Source organism: Diabrotica virgifera, chromosome 5, assembly GCF_917563875.1.
Source record: "Diabrotica virgifera virgifera chromosome 5, PGI_DIABVI_V3a".
NCBI lineage: Eukaryota > Metazoa > Arthropoda > Insecta > Coleoptera > Chrysomelidae > Diabrotica > Diabrotica virgifera.
In genome coordinates, this window is record NC_065447.1 from 205,578,648 (window position 1) to 205,600,456 (window position 21,809).

The 21,809-nt window shown below is 30.4% G+C and overlaps 1 protein-coding gene across 1 annotated transcript in view; it reads right to left on the reverse strand.

The window, feature by feature from the left end:
* LOC126885274 (retinaldehyde-binding protein 1-like) overlaps positions 1–21,809 on the reverse strand; it is a 98,840-nt gene that overhangs the window by 42,965 nt on the left and 34,066 nt on the right. The window contains exon 3 of the mRNA XM_050651761.1: positions 19,692–19,851. Coding sequence (XP_050507718.1) covers positions 19,692–19,851 — 160 coding nt within the window. The remainder of the gene's footprint in view (positions 1–19,691; positions 19,852–21,809) is intronic.

The following is a 21,809-nucleotide window of genomic DNA, read 5'->3' on the forward strand; positions in this document are numbered from 1 at the left end:
TTCGTTTCTTCATATATCATCTATTTATATTACAAACAGAGATATGGTAGGTGAGAAGAGTTTGTTTTTTTTTTGTGCATGCTGAAATCGGTGTATTTAACATGAAATACAAGAGAAACGGTCGTTTTTAGTTGTATAATGCCACCAATATCTTTTGTAGAGATTGAAAAGACCTTTAGAATGAGCCACATTAAATGTCGATTACATTCAAGCTAAGCGAGATATGCTGCAAAAAAAATTTGATGACTAATGGAATTTAAAAAAAATGTGAAGTACATTAAACCCCGCATCCATCAGAATTTAAATGCATCGTTTTCCTTCTAGAATACTTTTTATTATAGTGTTATTTCTATGTTCAAAAAGTTGGACCAGTTTAAAATGGATAGTTTTTGAAAAAATAAGATCAAAATATAGAGCGCATTTTTAATTTTTTTTAAGAATCTTCCTTTTTCTCCATGTAACTCGAAAATAGATACGAAAATAAGGTACCACAAAAAAATGTAGGATTTTGTTGAGTAAAAATTTTGTTTTATGTTTCATTATTGTATCTCTTATCATTTTCACGTTACATGTACAAAAAGAAGATTTTTAAGGAAATATAAAAATGCGCTCTATAAATTGATCTTATTTTTTTTTCAAAAACCATTCATTTTAAACCCGTCCAACTTTTTGCACCCGTCCATAATACTCTAATAAAAGGTATTGTAGAAGTAAAATGATGCATTAAAATTCTGGTCGATGAGAGGTTAAATATACTTCTCATTTTTTCTTAAAATACATTAATCATCAATTTTTTGCAGCATATCTCGCTTAATTTGAATGCAATATACCTTTAATACTGCCCATTTTAAAAATCTTTTTAAGCACTGCAATAGGTGTTGGTAACATTAGACAACTAAAATCGACCGTTTGTCTGCTATTTCAAGTTGAATACAAAGATTTGTGCATGCACCAAAAAAAAACAAACTATTTTCACCTACCATATCTTTTTTATATTATAACTAGAAGATTTATGAAGGAACTAGTCTCTTTAGTTTTTTATAAGCTACAAAAATGTTTTATATAGTTTTTTTAGTTAGATGCATAGTTTTTAAGATATTTGCAAAAAACCGTTCGAAAAGGTGTTATGTTTCAATGAAAATGGAAAATTTTCAATCACGAATAACTCAAAAAATATTGAGTTTTCAAAAAAAAATTATAGAACAGTTTTTGCTTACAATTAAGTTCTCTAGCCACTTCCGTGGTTATTTTAACTAAGAAATTTTCTACCCCAGAGAAGGGGTGGGAACCACCCCCAAGATAAAAGCACACATCGGCTTAGGGTAGACTTTGAATTAGGAGATAAGTAGAGGCTATTAGTAGTAGTAATATCCTATTTTTGATCTCATTGACTGGCGTATAAGCGTTTCATAGTAACAATATAGTATATTATTAAAAAGTCATTTTATCACTTTTCCTCTTTTCTCGATTGATTATTAGTTTGTGTTGTAAAGTAGATAAATTATTACAATCACTGAATACATACCTAGTGAAAAAATTATCATATTAATTAACTGAATTAATAATTAAGGCAATTAATTATACAAGTAACAGTTATTCAGGAACATTCAAAATCCATCTTTAAAGTTAATGATGACATTGTCAAGTAAAGTTTACATTTTACTACACGTAATTTAGTAGCATAATACTATACTACTTGGATCATTTAATAGTAGTTTGTGTTTCAACCATATAACTATGACTAATTCAGCTTTACTCATCAGAGAGTAGCAGGCTGTAGGCAAGCTCTAACCTGAGCCAAAACGTTAGACAAATATAAGATGTATAATAACGCGGCGTTCATACTCGGGCGATAAAAGATAAGCGATATATCCTAATCGATATCCGGTAGGCTACTAGTCCAGAGAAATAAGGTTTTTGTCGGGACACTTGAGCAGCGAGTAGGGCTTCCAATCCCGCAATACCGAGATCTCGGTATTGCGGGATCCCGCGTCATTTTCCAATCCCGCGTGATGCGGGATTACAGAAGCGGGATCCGCGGTATTAGCGGGACTGAAAAAAGCGTACATTACTGCTGTAGCTACGCTCAAAATGATCAAAAAACTGTCTTTGCGCCGTATTTTACAACGACGTAGAAATGTGACTGCACTACTAATTTATCTCAAGCCTCGTAGTTACCAAGCGTCGTGTGACAATGAAACTTTTCATCTCCCACCGAAAAGTTTATTCAAAAATAAATTAATGATTTTGTAATGGGAATGAACTTCAGACTTTTAAATTCATCTGAGAGCAATGATGACGAAGAGGCTGATCAAGTAAGAAACACGTGAGAAACAATGTAGAGGTTCCATCATGGGGTCCGATCTTGATCTTACATTGCAACAGGAGTTAGAATTTCCTATATATCGTCAGCATGTAATGTAATTACTTTTCCCGACGCCATCTCGAGGTAATACACTTGAGTCCATTATTAAAAATAGAAATGACTCTATGAATCTGGAGAGTCAATGGGAAAATATCTTACATTTACATACATATAAAGCCTAAAAAGAATTTCTGCTGCTGGCTATATTGTGTCTAAAATATGCAGGAGTTTGGCAGATGACAGTTTAGATTTAGATATTGGCTCGTATGAATAAAAATGAGAATGTAGTTTATACTCCAAATTTTGGAGTACATACTCCACGCGGTAGTATCTACTCTTATGTACGTTGAGTAGAAACTCATCACATCAACATATTTTTATTCATATGAAATGTAGTATAAACTTACACTTTATGCTCATACTCATGAGAATGTACTCGGAGTTTATACTCCGTTTTTATTCATACCATCCAATATGTTGTGTTTCCTTTGCAAACATTTTCAATTGAAAGCTTTAGCTAATAATAGTAACTTATAGCTAACTAATATAGCAACTAAATTAATAAACTATATTAATTTTCAGTTAAAAATGGGTTTTTTTGGTTGATTTTTAAAATTTTGTTGGTGTATTTTTGAAGAAGATAGATTTTTTGTTTTTTCAGTATTTTTACTGTTTGTGAAGAAAAAACAGTTTTGATCTCATACTAATAGTAATATGTACTTAAATAAATGTGGAGTTAGTTGATTAATTTATTGTTTTATTTGCCTTATATAAATATGACTATTTTCAATATGCGGGATCCCGCAAATACCGAGATCCCGCGGGATTGAAAATTCGTAGTCCCGCAAATACCGAGATTGAACTCAGACTGCGGGATTGGAAGCCCTAGCAGCGAGGTTGCAAATGGATTTTTTGCGTACTATATACCTAATACATTATAAATACAAAAATGCCCGTCACAATTCGCATGAGAAACTTATTTATTAACAAATAAGGGTCAAAAATGGCCTTTTTTTTTGTTTAAATCGCTACAGGTAAAAATAGGGTAATTAAATATCTTATTTATAATATTCTTCTTTTTGTAGATGAGCCAAGGTTTAAAATTTCACTTTTTGAATTTTGGTCCGATCCTTTTTGTTTCGGAAAGTGCAAAATAAGACTAAAATTTCAAAAATAAATATGCTATAACTTTTGCGAAAATGGCCTTAAGACTTTCATATTGCACGAAAAGTTGAGTCAAACATTCCATATAACGTACAAAAAATTTTAAGACGATTCGTCAATTAGTTTAAATTTTATTCAATTTGTTTATCGCAAAGAGCTTTTTTTTCGCAATGTTATTGTTCAGAAAATAATAATGACACAGCAATTCTGTGAAAACCACATGCAAGAATAATAGTTATATTTTTAAAGTGTTGAAAAAATCATTAAAAAGTCATATTTATCACTCCGAAAAAAGGTTAGTAAAATAGAGTCATTTTTGGCTTCAAAACAATTTGAATAACTTTGTTAATATTGACTATAATGTAAATCTACTTTAGGATTTCAAAATCTGGTATTTTTAAACGAATTTTCAGAAAAAAACTTTTTGCCTAGGTTAATTAGGTTCAAAGTTAGCCACTTTTATTATTTAATTCGCAGTTACTTCTATATACATCAAATTCTCCTGTAACAGTGTTAGTTACCATACTACTCCGAAACGGCTTGGCCAATTTTTATAAAATTTTACACTTATATCCTGTAGGACGTTCAAGAGGTTTTAATCTATTTTTTATATCCATAAGTTATAAGGGGGGTTGCCCCCCTGACATTTTTTTTATTTTCTTGGACAAAATTATCTACCTTAAATTTATATGATGTAGAATTATAAAATACATACAACCCTTAATTTTCACTCTTCTATCACCAACCCCTATTAGTTAATAGCCATCTATATATTTACATCTATAAAATTCTCAAGTCACAGTGTTAGTTTCCATACTCCTCCGAGACTGCTGGACCGATTTTTATGAAATTATATATGTATATTCGGTAGGTCTTATAATCGGTCGTAATCTATTTTTTATATCCCTGAGTGATAAGGGGAGTTCCCCCTAACATTTTCTAATGTTAGGTGGGGTTGTGTGTACATAATGTACTCTATAAGACTACGAGTACATACAAATTTAAAAAATTATGATTAAAATCCATCAACAAGTTCCAGCGATATTAATCGCAGCATATGTTTGCAGAATCAGTTTCATTTTTTGAGTGCACGTATTTTAGTAATTCCCCTCCACCGACCACGAATTAATTCCGTTCGGACGCCAGATTTAAAGGTTTATTAACCACTCTGTTGAGGGTCAAAGTTTACTCAAACTTTTACACATAACCTATATATCTTCAACTTCAAAATGGCTCTAGTTAGGTTGCTTAATTGTTATAAACAAAGTAGCCTCCAATTTAATAAAAAAAGTGGCTAGCTTTGACCGTACTTAACCTAAACGAAAAGTTTTTCTTTGAAAATTCATATAAAAATACCAGTTTTTCAAATTCCATTGTAGTTTTAGTCTATAGTCAATATTAACAAAGTTATTCAAATTGTTTATAAGCCAAAAATGACTCTATTTTAGTAAAATGTTTTCTGAGTGATAAAATAACATTTAATGATTTTTTTAAATGCTTTGAAAATATGACTTTTCTTATTTCATGTTGTTTTCACAGAATTGCTGTATCATTATTATTTTCTGAACAATAACATTGCGAAAAAAAGCTCTTTGGAATAAACAAATTGAATAAAATTTAAACTAATTGACGCATCGTCTTAAAAATTTGTGTGCTTTGTATGGACTGTTTGACTCAACTTTTCGTGCAATATGAAAGTCCTAAATTCATTTTCGCAAAATTTAAAGCAAATTTTTTATTTTCGAAATTTTAGTATTATTTTGCAATATCCGAAGCAACAAATAATCGTACTAAAATTAAAAAAACCGTATTTTAAACCTTGACTTACCTACTAAAAGGAAAATATTATAAATAAGACATTTAATGACCCTATTTTTACCTGTAGCGATTTAAACGAAAAAACTCTCAATTTTGACCCTTATTGTTAATAACTAAATTTCTCGTCCAGACTGTGACGGGCATTTTTATATTTATAATGTATTAGGTATATAGTACCCAAAAAACCATTTGCAACCTGGCTGCTCAAGTGTCCCGAACATGGTATATGTTTGCCTTATTTCCCTGGTGTATTGTATCATTTAATAGTAGTTTGTGTTTCAACCATATAACTATAACTAATTCAGCTTTACTTATCAGAGAGTAGCAGGCTGTAGGCAAGCTCTAACCTGAGCCAAAACGTTAGACAGATCTAAGATGTATAATAAGGCGGCGTTCATACTCGGGCGATAAAAGATAAGCGATCTATCGTAAGCGATATCCGGTAGGCGATACGCACAAACAAATACTTAAAATCTAAATAGAGACGATAAAAAAGGTTCACTTCCGCGCGATTGCATAACATATCGCAAGTGATGTATCGTTCGAAATGCTACATGTCCGTCGCCCTCGCGATTTGTTGCCTACGATATTCCAAACTGTTAACATGTCGGGAAGAAAAGAAGACAGTTCTGTGATTCTTTTCATTAATTTATAGTCCAGGGTTATAAGGATTTTCTCGGGACACTCAAAAATCAAGGTAGCTGACTACTTTTTTAGTTATTGTAGACCTATAGGAAGAAAACCTACCTGTTTCCTGCCTAGAGTTCGCGTCCGTTTTTTAATTATTAACAATTTAGTGCAAAAATCGCGATTTTTTCGATTTTTTGCACTCTATTCAAAAACTAAATAGTTGACATAAAATTACAAAATTCAGTTTTTTAGAACATTGAAAACCCTTCAAAATGCCGATTTTTGAAAATTAAAAAGTTAATTTGTTGCTACGCAAACTGCAAAATAAGTGAAAACCGTTATTTGTTAATAACTTTTACTAAAACTACCTTAGAACTTTAGTGTTTCACCCAAAGTTGGATACTGGGGTACCAACAAACCCTCAAAATTTGAGACCGCTCCATTAATTAGTTTAAGAGTTATTCTATTTGTTTATCCCAGAGACCTTTATTTTGCAATAAGATAAGACAAAAAATAATGAAGATATAGCAATTCTGAGTATGCCAGATGAAAGTAGAAGAGTGATAGTATCACAATTTATTAAAAAAAGATAAAAAATAATTAACATAGTCATAAATCCTAATGCCAAATTTTTAAAATTTTGTAGTTTATGAACATTTAGAAGAACTTTAAAAATGTAGTCCGTAGAAAAAATCTTTTTATATATTCGAAAAGATAGTATTTTAACACGAATTTACACGAATTTTCAAATGAAAATAATTAGCCTGGGCTCATTTGGGACAAAGTTAGCCATATGTTTTTTTAATTCGCAGCTAATTTGTTTATAATAATTAAGGAATCTCATTAATGCCATTTTAAAGAATGGGATTTGTATTTTTTCTTAAAAAATTTGCACAAACATTATACCTTCACTGCACCCTCTACGATTTTTCAAAAATGTAGTGCAAACGATTACTAGGGAGAACCTACAAATCCAGCGAGTTAAAATACCGAAAAAGCAATTTCAAACGAATATAATTTGCTGTATCTCCGGATCAACTCAATGGATTTTGATCTTTCTTTTTTTTAATTGGTATGTAATTTTTACGTACATTACAGATATGCAATTTGTTTATAAATTTATTAATTAATAAACAGTCTAATTTGTTTAAAAAATTCTTTAAAAAATATTTTTTTTACAAAAATCTATTTTTTTAATCATAGTATTATTATTGATCACAGAAAAAGTTAAAGTACACTTTAATAAATAAATTATTTTTATTAGATAATTATTTATTAAAGATAATTTATTTATTGAAGTATTCCTTAACTTTCTCTATGATTAATAGGGATAGTATGATTAAAATCATGGATTTTTGGGAAAAAATTATTTTTTAAAAATTGTTTAAACAAATTATACTGTTTATTAATTAATAAATGTCTAGACAAATTGCATATTTGTAATGTACAGAAAATTACATACAGATTAAAAAAAGAACGATCAAAATATATTCAGTAGATCCCGAGATATAGAAAATGATAGTAGTTTTAAGTTGCTTTTTTTAGTTTTTGAACTCGTGCATTTGTCGGCTCCCAGCTCCCCTTCACTTACCACGACTAGTCACCAATTGAACTACATTTTTAAAAATTCGTGTAAAATACCAGCTTTCTAATATGTAAAATGACTTTTTCTACGGACAATATTTTTAAAGTTATTCTAAATGTTTTTAAACTACAAAATTTCACAAATTTTGCATTAGGATTTTTGACTATATTAGATAATTTTTTTATCGTTTTTTAGTACATTTTGATAGTATCAGTTTTCTACTATCATTTGACATACGCAGAATTGCTATATCTTCATTATTTTCTGCCTTATGGTATTGCAAATAAAGGTCCCTGGGATAAACAATTAGAATAACTCTTAAACTAATTAATGGATCGGTCTCAAATTCTGAGGGTTTGTTAAGTACCCCAATACCCAACTTTGGGTGAAACAATAAAGCTCTAAGGTAGTTTTAGTAAAAGTTATTAACAAATAACGATTTTCACTTATTTTGCAGTTTGCGTAGCAACAAATTAACTTTTTAACTTTCAAAAATCGGCATTTTGAAGGTTTTTTAATGTTCTAAAAATTAAATTTTGTCAACTATTTAGCTTTTGAATGGGGTGCAGAAAATCGAAAAAATCGCGATTTTTGCACTAAATTGTTAATAATTAAAAAACGGACGCGGCAGGAAATAGGTAGGTTTTTATCCTATAGGTATACAATAACTAAAAAAGTAGTCAGCTACCTGGATCTTTGAGTGTCCCGAACATGGTCTATTTCTAGCTTATTACCCTGGAGTATTAGTGAAAGCTAGGCCACAGCATAATAAACGAGACCAACAAGGACACTCCCCGATGCCGCCTTTGAAGTTGAAAATTACAGGGTCGCCATTTTTCGCGTAGTACATCTCAGTGGTGATGTGATGTGTTGGTTCATCAGTGTTGCCGATGTCAATATATGAAATTATATTAAGCCACTGCTAAATGATCAGATTTTGCCAAAAATTATGTTAAATTTTTTTATCTTGGTTGTTTCTAAGGGTAATAAAAATACATTAAGAAAAAATCTATTCTATTCAACAAAAATACTTGTAACAAAATTATATGTAATATATTATACTATAATAAAACTACATCTGGAACGCTTTCAAATAATATTTCCTCATCCTCATCTTGTGAAAATATTTATGTGATTAAAATAATTTAACATTTTTTGTGTGTTTGAAAGGAGTAACATTCTTTTACTCCTTCACTTTTGCTAACACTAATTTAATATTTGCTCACAGATCGCATTTAAACGTCGACAGACAACGATATCTAAGAAAACGTGATTTTTTTTATTTCTGCATTGCTGCAGTATGTTATTGCACGTAAGAGATGCTTTTTGAATATTTTCTGGAATTTCTGCAAAAGATTAACAATAGAATCGCCATTTGTAATGTTATAATGTAACACGTGGTAGGGTTCCTAGGTTAACTTTGGAGGATAGGTTATAATGAAACAACTTGTATCTATCGTGTCTAGATTCAGAATGGTTTTATTTCCGCTTCACTGTCCTTGTCACTGTCACGTCACTCTTACAATATTACCAACTTGAGTGCGTTCCGAATACTACATATTTGCATACATCACACCAGTCATCGTCAATATTTTGTGTTATGTCCCAATTATTGACATAATTCCCACAGGCATACGTATAAAATTATGTTAAAAAATATGAATGTCATAAAAGTTAAGTAAATCTGATAATTATGTACAAATCGGCAACACTGTCGATTTTCTACACAGTCTGGTACTACGCACAAAATGGCCGACGATCTGCGCAGTAATAGTGCGCGAACTTTTCCCGCCTACTAGTGTGTCACTGCTGTTGCGTTTTCTATGCTGTGGCTAGGCGGTGCATTTGGAACTAGTCCCTTCCTGCTTACAGTAAGACAGATCTGACGAGCACTGTATGAAGGGAAATTGCATCAGAAATAAAAGATATCTACAGGTCTTTGAACTTTAATAATTCGTGTTGATATAGCTCTCTGGAAACAACAGCTGAGCTATGGTAAGCGTTGATCAGATTATAAAGATGTACCCAGTATTTTCTTTTTCTTCTTATTCTACGCCTAAATCAATAAACCACTACGTCTTCGTCATAGTACATTCTTTGACGGTTTTTGCGGCAAATTTTAAAGAACCGCTTGGATTGACTTGAAATTTGGCATACACATACATAATATGTCAAAGAACAAAAGTTATATTTTGCCGAGGTGTGCTTTTACTCTGGAGGTGGGTACCACCCCTTCTCGGGGGTGGTAATATTTAACCTCAAAATAAATTTAGAAATTGATAGATATTTCAATTCTGAGTAAAAAATCTTATATACGACTTTTTCGGTAAATTGATATTTATTAAGTTATTTACTATCAAAATTGATGACTTCCTACATGAAAAATCCATGTTTTAAGTGGATTTTCAAAAATAAATCTAAAATTATGCATTTTCACGAAAAAGCCGTTACAGTCAAAAAGAAACCTTTTAAATTAATGAATGGAGTGGTATTCTTTAAATTATTATAGCAATAACACAACCTAAGTTACAGCCTAATTAAAATCGGGGTTTTTTCGAATTAACCGTGAATCAAACATTTTACCATTAAATAACGAAAGAAATCAGTATTTTTAGAAAAAATTATGGAGACATCTTTTAAAGATTTTACGGATACCTTTAAAAGGTGCTGCGATAAAAGTAATTTGGATAAAAAATGGCGGAGTTACTACAAAAACAAAACGATTATGTCGTTGAAAAAACAAAAGAATAATTACTTAAATTGGTGAATTTTCCACAAAAATAAAAATTAACATTATTCCATACATAATTAGGTTTATTTATAAACTGAATACGTGTTCTGAGATTTTAACCAGTTTAAAGTGCTTAGGATTGAAAAAAATTTCAATTTAGTATTAAATTATTTTTTGATATTTTATAAATGTTTTCCATTTTTTCAAAATTACTTGAACAGTAAAAAAATTTTGAAAAATATATATCAATCCTAAAATGTAGTATTTTTCATACTGAAACTTTTTAAGTTTTTTCAATATCTCTATGATAAAACCTGAGTGAGGTATTTATATTTTAAGTTTGCACGTAAGTGTGAGAAGCAGTTTTCTAAGCTCTTTAAATCGCATGCTTTAAAAATCAAAGACCTCCATAAAGTCCAACTTTTGAAACCTTTTAGCACTTACAATTCCCCACAAAATAAGCTTTGGAACAATGAAATATCTTGAAAATTACAGATGTTATCGTTAAAAAACCATATTGAAACTTATGTCGAATACTTTTTAAGCGTTGATATAAGTATTTTATTTTTTTTTTCTTGAAAAAGGCGCATCGTATGAAAAAAGGGAAGATATACAGGGTGGTTCATCTTATTCGCCTCGGTCTCTGTACGGAAAACCACTTAATATTTAAAAAAAATTTCTTCACAGAAATATACAGGGCCTTTAATACTACAATCTAAAAATAATGTGAATTATACAGGGTGTTCTAAAAAAGAGTGGTATATCAAAGTTTTATTTTTTCTTATGGAATGCCCTATATCTGATGATATTACTGAATTAAACTTAAAAAATAAACTATACTTTCATAAGGGTTCCCTATACCTAAATACAGGGTGTTTTGATTTATTTCGCTCTTTATGAAAATGTAAGGTTTTAGAAAAAATAAATATCTACGAATTTAAGAATCAGTAACAAATTCTTTAATGGATCTTAATAATAGACTATTTAGCATACTTAAACAGATGCTTACGGCAACAAAATTTCTTAGAGGGTGGTCAAAATATGAGATTGTTCTATTAACAAATTCAAGCTGTAATAACTTATTTATTTTAAATGGAACACCCTGTATCTTACTAGTCTATCGCGTAGAAAATTTACTTAGCTTTCAATTTATATTAGGATTTCGTATACCTATCTTTTACAGGGTGGTCAAAATATTAGATTTTTCTATTAACAAATTCAAGCTGTAATAACTTACTTATTTTAAATATAACACGCTGTATCTTACTAGTCTTTCGCGTAGAAAATTTACTTAGCTTTCAATTCTTATTAGGGTTTCCTATACCTATCTCCCTTCATTTTTCAAATATTTAAATATTTCCTAATTTGTAAGGTCGTGGTTATGTACAACAAACACATCACCAACACATTATCATTTAATCACACAGAGTGTGCTTATTTTAAATGACATACTCGATATTCTATTCTTTATAACGGAAGATATTTATAACAAGAAAGAATTTGTTACTGATTCTTAGATTCGTAGATATTTATTTTTTTCTAAAACCTTACATTTTTATAAAAATTGGAATAAATCAAAACACTCTGTATTTAGGTATAGGGAACCCTTATGAAAGTATAGTTTATTTTTTAAGGTCAATTCAATAACGTCATCAGATATAGGGCATCCCATAAGAAAAAATAAAACTTTGATATGCCACTCTTTTTTGGAGCACCCTGTATAATTTACATTATTTTTAGATTGTAGTATTAATGGCCCTGTATATACCTGTGAAGAACTTTTTTTAAAATATTGAATGGTTTTCCGTACAGACACCGAGGCGAATAAGATGAACCACCCTGTATTTTGTGTCACAAATTAAATAAGTAACTAAAAATGCTTTTTAATTTGAAATACCTCAGTGGCGTACTATTTTTTTTATTCAGACTAGTACCCGTATGCGTGACAAATACCAATGGTGAATTAGGGAAATTTTTAATAGTAACCCAAAACCGACCAAATTTCATTTGAATATCTCAACCGGTTTTAGAGCAATCAATAAATCTTCACTTTATAAGAAAAATCTCAACACCCCGTATTTTGGAACTTCGTTAGCTACGACTCTGGTTCTACTAGGTCTCCAAACTTCATACATACACAGATTTTTTCAGTTTTTCATAATCTATATTTGTGCTCGAAATATTTTTCGATAAAATACTTTTTGAGTTATTTGCAAAAAACCGTCTAAAAACGTGGTTCTTTTGTTGAAAAATGAATATATTCACTCACAAATAACTCGAAAATTATTGACTTAGTGAAAAAACTCTATAGAACAAAAGTTGCTTAAAATTAGTCAGTTATCCATTTCCGGACGTATTTTGGACCTATATTTTTTCACCCCAGATAACAAGTGAAACTCACCCCCAGGGCAAAAGCACACATCGGTACTATATCACTTTTTTCTTTGACTTATGAGCTATGTGAATGCCAAATTTCATGTCAACCCAAGCGGTTGTTTAAAATTCACAGGCTTTGCAATATTTTACCGTGAAGGAATGATCTAATAAATGTCTTTGTAGGGGTAGTTTATACGGGTTGAAAATAGGCAACACATAATAAACTAAATTGCAAACATAAAATAAAATTTAAATCACTACAAAACACATAATTACCTAATTTAAAATTACAAAATAATTTTTTATACAAATCCTTATTTAGAGGGTAGTTTTTAAGGGTTTAAAAATAGTTACAAACTATAAAATACATGTCAATATGAGAAACAATAAAATTCCTATATTTAACATACTATTTAACATACCTACACATAATTTAGATTTAAATAACGCTTATATCGGCTGTTTTTAATTTTCGGTAAAAAAATAGTAGTTTTCACCCATTACAAATAAAAAGCACACATTGTAGTCATATCACTTTTGAAGAGGAGGACAAGACGAGCTTATTTGCAAAATTTGTTCTAAATCGGAGCGGTTCTTTAGAATTTAGAGGTCTTGCAATATTTTACAGTTAAAGAACGTACTATCATTTGAGGTCATAGTTTTAACTTAAGTGAATTGTGCTTGCATCATCATCGCATGGTCGCGGCGATTTATCGTCCATTCTATTTGTGTCTTCCTAGCAATATATCGTGGCGATAAAATATCGCTTATCGGCTATCGCCCGAGTATGAACGCCGCCTAAGAAGCAGCTGCAATATCGCCAATATTTATTTCTCGCAGGTACCAATAGCGAACCGCAGCTTCGTCGATTTTATTTACTAGGATTTATATTTTTATTTTATTTTACAAATTGTAAAGAAGTTAATTTTATTTTTGTTATTTATCTAATTTCTTTTGTTGTATGTTGTACAACACACATGTCACCTATGTTGTAAAATGGTGAATACAAAATATGGTCTTGAGAAAAGTTCCAATAATTTTTAGTAAAGTCTACAAAGTATGCTAAATATATTTTGATCTACATATCGTCGCCTCAACGCAACAGTAGGATATGTAAAAAAATTACTTTTGGGATAACCATTTCAAATGATTGGAAATAAACCCTTCTGTTGAATGTAACACTAAGATAAATAAAAAGTGGAATACCTTTTTCACAATATTACATATCCTTGTGTAGCTTAATTCTCTTTAACTCATATGATATAGTAACACTAAGACAATATACATATCCTACTACTGTATTTTGTCGTTTACTAATTTTGGTCACAAAATATTAATGCAACACTAAGTTATCTTACGCACATCCTACTGTTAATATAGTTATTACTCAATTGCGAATATTTGTCTTTGTTTATATTAAACGGCTTGCACCCACAATATTTATTATCCTCAGAAATCTTACCACAGTTCTACTATTACATTCATATTAAAAGTTGTATTGTGATAATAAAAATGGATAATTCAACCTCAGCCAATTTAAGTTATAAAAAATCTAAAATATCTAGTAGAAGTCAATATTTAGTATATTGTGTTGAAAAGGAAAGAACAAGAATACTTAAAAATGGTCCAATTTATGTTCCATCTGAATTGGCCACCATTGCTAAGTCAGCTAAAAAGAAAGGTAAGCCATATGAAGTTACTGAGATGTCAACTGAAGAATTTTTTGATTGGAAAAAAAATAGCCAAAGACATGGGAGCGAACTTTAATGTTAATGAAAAAGGCCAAAAAGTTTTAATCAACGACATCAAATGGATTAAAGTCAAGAAAGGCGCACCTGGAAATTAAGAAACCAGAGAGAAAAGCCAACTTTAGTTCTTGCCTATGAGCAAGCACCACCGATACCGCTAAAAAAAAGGAATGATTTAATGAGTATGTGCAACGATAACTTAATACCAAAGAGACACCATAATTTTTTCACATCGTTATCTGCATCCGATGTGACCACAACTATTCTGATTAATTTTTCATTCTCTTTTGTTTGACATTTTCGTTGTCAAATTTTAAAATTGTCGGAAAACATGTATATTGAGTTTATAATTTATCTAATAAAATGTTTGAACAACAAAATTGTTTTGTTTTTTATAATAAAATGTGTAAAATTTTAAACAAAACTTCAGTACAATACCTATTAGTCGAGGAAATGAAGCTGGAAAAATGGCAAAACCTCGCAATTTTTTCGTCCAGCATTGATTTGTACAAAAATTTGGGATTAGGCTTATTTCATCCTCTAGTTCATTTTCTATATTGAGCCGTTGTACGCTTTTGGCTTTTTAAGGGTGAGAACCACCCCTAATTGTAAAAAATTACAAAATAACATTTCAAACTTTAATATGGTCAACATTTGCTTCTTATTAGTTACATAATGATTGTTTTGGGCTTTAAGATATAATATCACAATATTTCAACCCGTAAAACCACCCTTGTTGGAGCTATATATGAAAAGTTTACTTATCCTAAAAGAATAATTTTGGCTTGCATCAACTTATATAAAAATTTGGGGTTAGGATCATCTTACCCTGTACTTCATTTTCTATATCAAGCTCAAGGGTGTTGATTATTTTTAGGGGTGTAAACTACTCTTATTTTCAAAAATTATATAAAAACATTGTAAATTTTAATAGAGGTAAAATTTGGTTTTGACTGGTTAAATAATGATTGTTTTATGCTTTGGGATATAATATCATAATATTTCAACCCTTAAAAACCACCCTTAATAACACTACAATTTTTATAAGTAGACAATTTAATAGATCTATACAGAAAAAAAAGTAGAATTAAAGAATTACAAAAATATTTATTTACACAAAAATACGAATTTACAGATATATAAAAATACACATACAAATAGTTTTTTAGTCATCCAGTATACGAACCGGCTCTGTGGTATTATATATTAGGTACATTGAAAATGCTCCAAAAGGGACTATTCGAATTTTTCGAAAAAAAAATAGTTTTATAAACATAGCTCCTTCATTTTTGGCGATAAAAAGTTTTTTCAATAACAGTTTCGTAGGATTTTTGAAGAGTAATAAGGCTGTGTAAATTAAATTCCGCAAGATCCCTTAATTTTTAATTGAGGTGGGTTTAAAGGGCTCGAATAAGGGGATGTTTGCTCGTAAATAGATGTTTCAAACAGCTATATCTCGCTAACTGTTCACTGTAATGAAAATCTATGCATAAGAAAATTTATCTATTAAAAAAGCTACAATTCAGTAATCTGTCATTTTGTTCGTATCTCCAGTATTTTCGTAGATATTTTAAAGAAAATGATAAAAAATGCAAAATTGCAAAAAATCAATTTTTATTTAAACTCCAATTTTTCTAAAATTAGTCCTTTTAAATAGGTCAAACTTTTTGGGTGTATTGATAATATAAACATAAAAGGAATTACAGAAAGGCGAAGACCAATTTTTAGTTACAAGGGTAGTTAGGGGGTTGTGTTCACTGTTTTTTTCGAAGAGAAAAATAGGTACCGACATTTTTTTTTGATCATAAGTTGCTCAATTTTTATGCTAGAAACTTTTTATTATTTTTTTTTGAAAGATCTTGTTGTATGCTTGAAAAAACATTATGTAAGTTTTCCTGGAAAATGCAAAGTTTTCCGTTATTTGGCTTTGATTATTTCAAATTATGCATTTGACGAAAAAAGCTAACTTTTACCATGCCGTATCTCGGTTTGTATTGGTCGTAAAAATATTATAGAAAAACAGTCTCGTTTGTGTTAGTTAAAGGTACAATTTTGATATCTACAATTTTTTTGATTAAATGCATATTTTTCGAGTTACTCTCAAAAAACCCTCTAAAAAAGTCGATTTTTCCGTCGAAAAACTGTTACTTTCAACCACGAATAACTCGAAAAATATTAGTTTTACGAAGAAAATGTAAAAAACATTTTTTTCTTAAAATTACTTTTTACATCGATTTGCATGGTTAAATTGTAATAAAAAATTCCCACCCCCGAGATGCGGTGGCAACTACCCCCAAGATTTTAGCGTACAGTAGCATGATATAGAAAATGATCCTTGGACTATTCCCTACCTTATGTGAAAATTTCAAGTAAATCCATGCTGGACGAAAAAATTGCGAGCCAAAATGCTTCATTTCCTCGACTATATAAGTTTTAGTATGGTATAGTTAGACCCAAACCCAGACATCCAAAGTGAAAGTTATCCTTCAACACCAAATTGTTCTATATGGTCCACATAATGTTCAGAAAAAAGTCACACCATTTTGAGCGTCGGGTTTGGGGGGGGGGAGAGGGGGAGAAATCTGCAAATTCGTAGTTTTTTAGGTTTTTCGTCAATATTTCTAAAACTAAGCGGTTTAGCATGAACAACTCTCGACACAAAATTGTTCTACATTAAATTTGAAATAAAAATGGCTCTATGCATAACCCTTCTAAAATGAACGGTTCCAAAGTTACGGAGGTAGTATAGTATAATTGGTCCAAAAAAAGGCCTAACCCAGACATCCAAAGTAAAAGTTTTCCTTCAACACCAAATTGTTCTATATGGTGCACATATTGTTCAGTAAAAAGTTACACCATTTTGAGCGTCCGGTTTGGGGGGGAGATGGGGGAGAAGTCGGTAAATTAGTAGTTTTTTATGTTTTTCGTCAATATTTATAAAACTATGCTTTAGCGTAAGGAATGTTCTGAAGAAAAATGTTCTATATAAAATTTAAAACAAAAAAGGTTCTATACATAATTGTTATAAAATCAACGGTTCCAGAGTTACGGAGGGTGAAAAGTGGAGGTTTTCGATACTATTTATATTTACCGAATTCTCCCCCCTCTCCCCCCCAAACCCGACGCTCAAAATGGTGTGACTTTTTGTTGAACATTACGTGGACCATATAGAACAATTTGGTGTTGGAGAATAACTTTCACTTTGGATGTCTGGGTTTTTGGTATAGTTATATCATAAATATGGCCCAAAAAATATAAAAAGTATCGAAAACCTCGACTTTTCACCCTCCGTAACTCTGGAACCGTTGATTTTATAACAATTATGTGTTGAACATTTTTTGTTTTAAATTTCATGTAGAACATTTCTGTATGTAACATTGTTTACGCTAAAGCATAGTTTTAGAAATATTGACGAAAAACGTAAAAAAACTACTAATTTACCGGCTTCTCTCCCATCTCCCTCCCAAACCGGACGCTCAAAATGGTGTAACTTTTTACTGAACAATATGTGGACCATATAGAACATTTTGGTGTTGGAGGAAAACTTTGACTTTGGATGTTTGGGTTAGGCCTTTTTTTGGACCAGTTATACTATACTACCTCCGTAACTTTGGAACCATTCATTTTAGAAAGATTATGCATAGAGCCTTTTTTATTTCAAATTTAATGTAGAACAATTTTGTATAGAGAGTTATTCATGCTAAACCGCATAGTTTTAGAAATATTGGCGAAAAACTTAAAAAACTACAAATTTACCGATTTCTCCTCCCTCTCCCCCCCCCCCCCCCAAACCCGACGCTCAAAATGGTGTGACTTTTTTCTGGACATTATGTGGACCATATAGAACAATTTGGTGTTAAAGGATAACTTTCACTTTGGATGTCTGGGTTATGCCATCTTTTGGATCAACTATACTATACTATTTATAGAGTGAGGACGTTTGAGTTAGAATAAATTCATTATCATTATCTCGAGAAAGGGTGAATTTGGAGAGAAATCCTGAGACAGTTCGATTTTTATTTTTAAATTATGACTTTTTGCCATATACATCATACTACTGACGTCATCCATCTGGTTGTGATGACGTAATCGATGATTTTTTTAAATGAGAGTAGGGGTTGTGTTATAGCTCATTTGAAAGGTTATTTAATTCTCTATTCAGTAATGTAAATATTAACATAATTATTTATACAGTGTGTTCAAAAAATATTTTTTTTATTAAATTATTTGACACAAAAAAAAATGTAAGCAATTTATTTAATTAAAAATATATTTTACTGCTGTCAGAAAAACAGGTGATAATGTTTATCTCAAAAATAAACATTACTTTTCGCTTAAATTCAATGTTCAAGCTGCTAAGAGACAGGTGGGTGGCAGATTTAACATTGCATTTAAGCGAAAAACAATATTTATTTATGAAATAAACATTTCTTTTTGTTTTCTGACAGCACTCAAATCTATTTTAAAGTAAATGAATTACATACACTTTTCTTTTTGTCTCAATTAATTTAATAAATAAAATTTTTTTTTGGGCACCCTGTATAAATAATTATGTTAACGTTTATATTAATAAATAGATAATTAAATAACTTTTCAAATGAGCTATCGCACCACCCCTACTCTGATTTAAAAAAATCATCGATTACGTCATAACCACCAGATGGATGACATCATTAGTATGATATATATGGTAAAAAGTCATAATTTAAAAATAAAAATCGACCTGTCTCAGGATTTCTCTCCAAATGCTCCCATTCTAGAGATAATGAATTTATTCCAACTCAAACGTCCTCACTTTATAACACATATTTACGGATATCGTTAAAAAACAGATTAACTTTTAGACCAACAGTAGGACAAGTAAGTTTTTTCCAATTATTTTTCACTTTTTTATGAATTAATATAAATATTTATGTAAGGCCTGTAAAGTTATATACTCAAACAAAATTCCATAAAATCCATCCAAATATAAAAAAGTTATTAAGTAATGGAAAATTCGTAAAAATTTCAATTGCGTTTTTCTCGAAACTACAATATTTGACATATCCTACTGTTGCTTTGAGGCGACGATATGGTAATGCTAAATTTGCTAAAAAACTAAATGTTCGCGTTACGAAATATTCCGTTACGAATACTTGCAGTTACGAACCGTCGATATTACGAAGGGTCACCGTTACGAATTGTCCGTTTTTGTGGGGTTACGAACTGTCGCTTTAGGGTTATGGCTAAAACAATAGGGTTATGGGTAAAGAAAAACAAAAGGTTAATACTTACCCAGCATCAAATAATTCACTGGTTTTATCTTCTTTATAATCCAAATTACATAACACATGCCTGAATTTTTGCCTAAAGTTAAGGTACTTTAAAAGAGTCTGTTGCGCCATTGGAATACTGTGTTTTTTGACACGAAGAAACCTTAATAGGAAGCTGTCATCTGAAAATTAAAATGTTTATCCATTAAGGCTTTTTTTAACTCTGAATTGTACAAATATAAAATAACATTGGTGAGCAATTATTACAGCCCACCAAAAAAAAATTTTTATCTTGCTGCCGAAAAATAATCAACTGATTTTGGTTAATTCATCTGTGCTGGTTCCAAAAATACAAACCTTTTCTTTGTATCAGCTCTAGTTTTAGAGATATAACATACTCATAAAATACTTAAATATTCTAACATTTCTGTATATTCCACCAGTATAATTCTAAGACAAATAGATTTCAGGAACATGACAGTGACTTAGAAGGGAATTAAACACGTCCTAAGCGCTTTACTCAGGAAGAGCTAAGCGATCGTATCAGAAATTTGAACCTTCCAAAGGATTCTTCCGAGTTGCTTGCATCCAGACTAAAGGAAAAGAATCTTCTTCTACTACCATAATAGAGAAAAAGATCTTTTGCCTTTTTTTCTCAGCAAGATGATATGGTTTTTTGTAACAATTTTAAAGGACTGTTAGAAAAAATGGGTGTATCGGAGTATACACCAGATCACTGGCGTCTTTTTATCGACAGTTCCAAACGAAGTTTAAAGTGTGCCCTTATACATAATGGCAACAAATATGGAAGTATACCAATTAGGCATTCTACAAAAATGAAAGAAGAATATAAAACAATACCGCTGGTGCTAAAAGATATCAAGTATGACCAACATCAGTGGGCGATCTGTGTTGATTTTAAGAGGGTGAAATTTCTCCTGGGACAACAAGGTGGCTATACAAAATATCCTTGTGTCCTATGTCTTTGGGATAGCAGGGCTAAGGACCAACACTGGAGTAGAAGAAAATGGCGTTCTAGAGATGCTTTGATTCAAGAAGAAGCTAACGTAGTTAACAGTGGCGTGCTGGCCATATAAATGAATCGGTGCAATCACCGAGAGGCCGCGGCCTCTTGAGGCCGGTCAAATAGGTTTTCACAAAAATTTTTAGATGTAACAAAAAAAATTTTTTTAATGTCTAATCGGTTAATTTTGCTAATAATATTAATAAAATATTTAAAAAAATCAAATTTTTTGTTAATTGTGTAGTACAGTTTAAGTAAATGAGTAAGATTCTATGGTCTATATACATAAATAGATTGCTACAGATAATATTAGTTATTTTCATACATACAAGTATATTTATGGTTTTCCAATTTCCGTCAAACATGTATGTAGGTACTCTGCATAATTAAAAAATGGAAAAACGTCTTGCTCATTTTTGACCGAATTATTGAAAGTATCTAAAAGCGATTTGATCAAGACAAATCAAATTGTTTTATAATGATATAAGCACTCTACATCCTAGAAATTTTGATACAATAAAAAATGGTATACTTTTGATGGCATTTAAATCATTTACTGAAAAATTAAGAAAGTTTTATCCTACCATATTATCATCTGTGACTGCAATTAGAGAAGAACTTATGGATTTTGCTGATAAATGGATTATATTAAAAATAGGATTTTGCAAAATAATGAGATTATAGAAGATGGAGTTAATGATGAATATGTTCAGCCTACAGAAAATATGAAGGATGATATTATTAATCCAAGTGATAATGAACATGAAGTAACAAATGACAATGTTGATATCGTGAAAACCTCAACTCCGTGTGGTACTAAAATGTGTAAATATTGTATAGCTTGCTGTTACGCTGTTTTGCATAAGTCTAACTTATATCAGTGTGCTTATCCAAATTTAAATAGTATAATATAAAGCATTTATTAACTCTTTCATTGACACAAGTATCTTGAGAAAAAAGCTTTTCAACATTGAAATACATAAAAAATCGGTTAAGAAGTACTTTAACACAAGATCACTTTTATGCTAATAGCTATAGAAAAATAAGCTTTGTATGAGCTTAAAAATGATGAAATAATCGACAAATTTGCTCAAAAATCTATTTTAATGCGGAAAT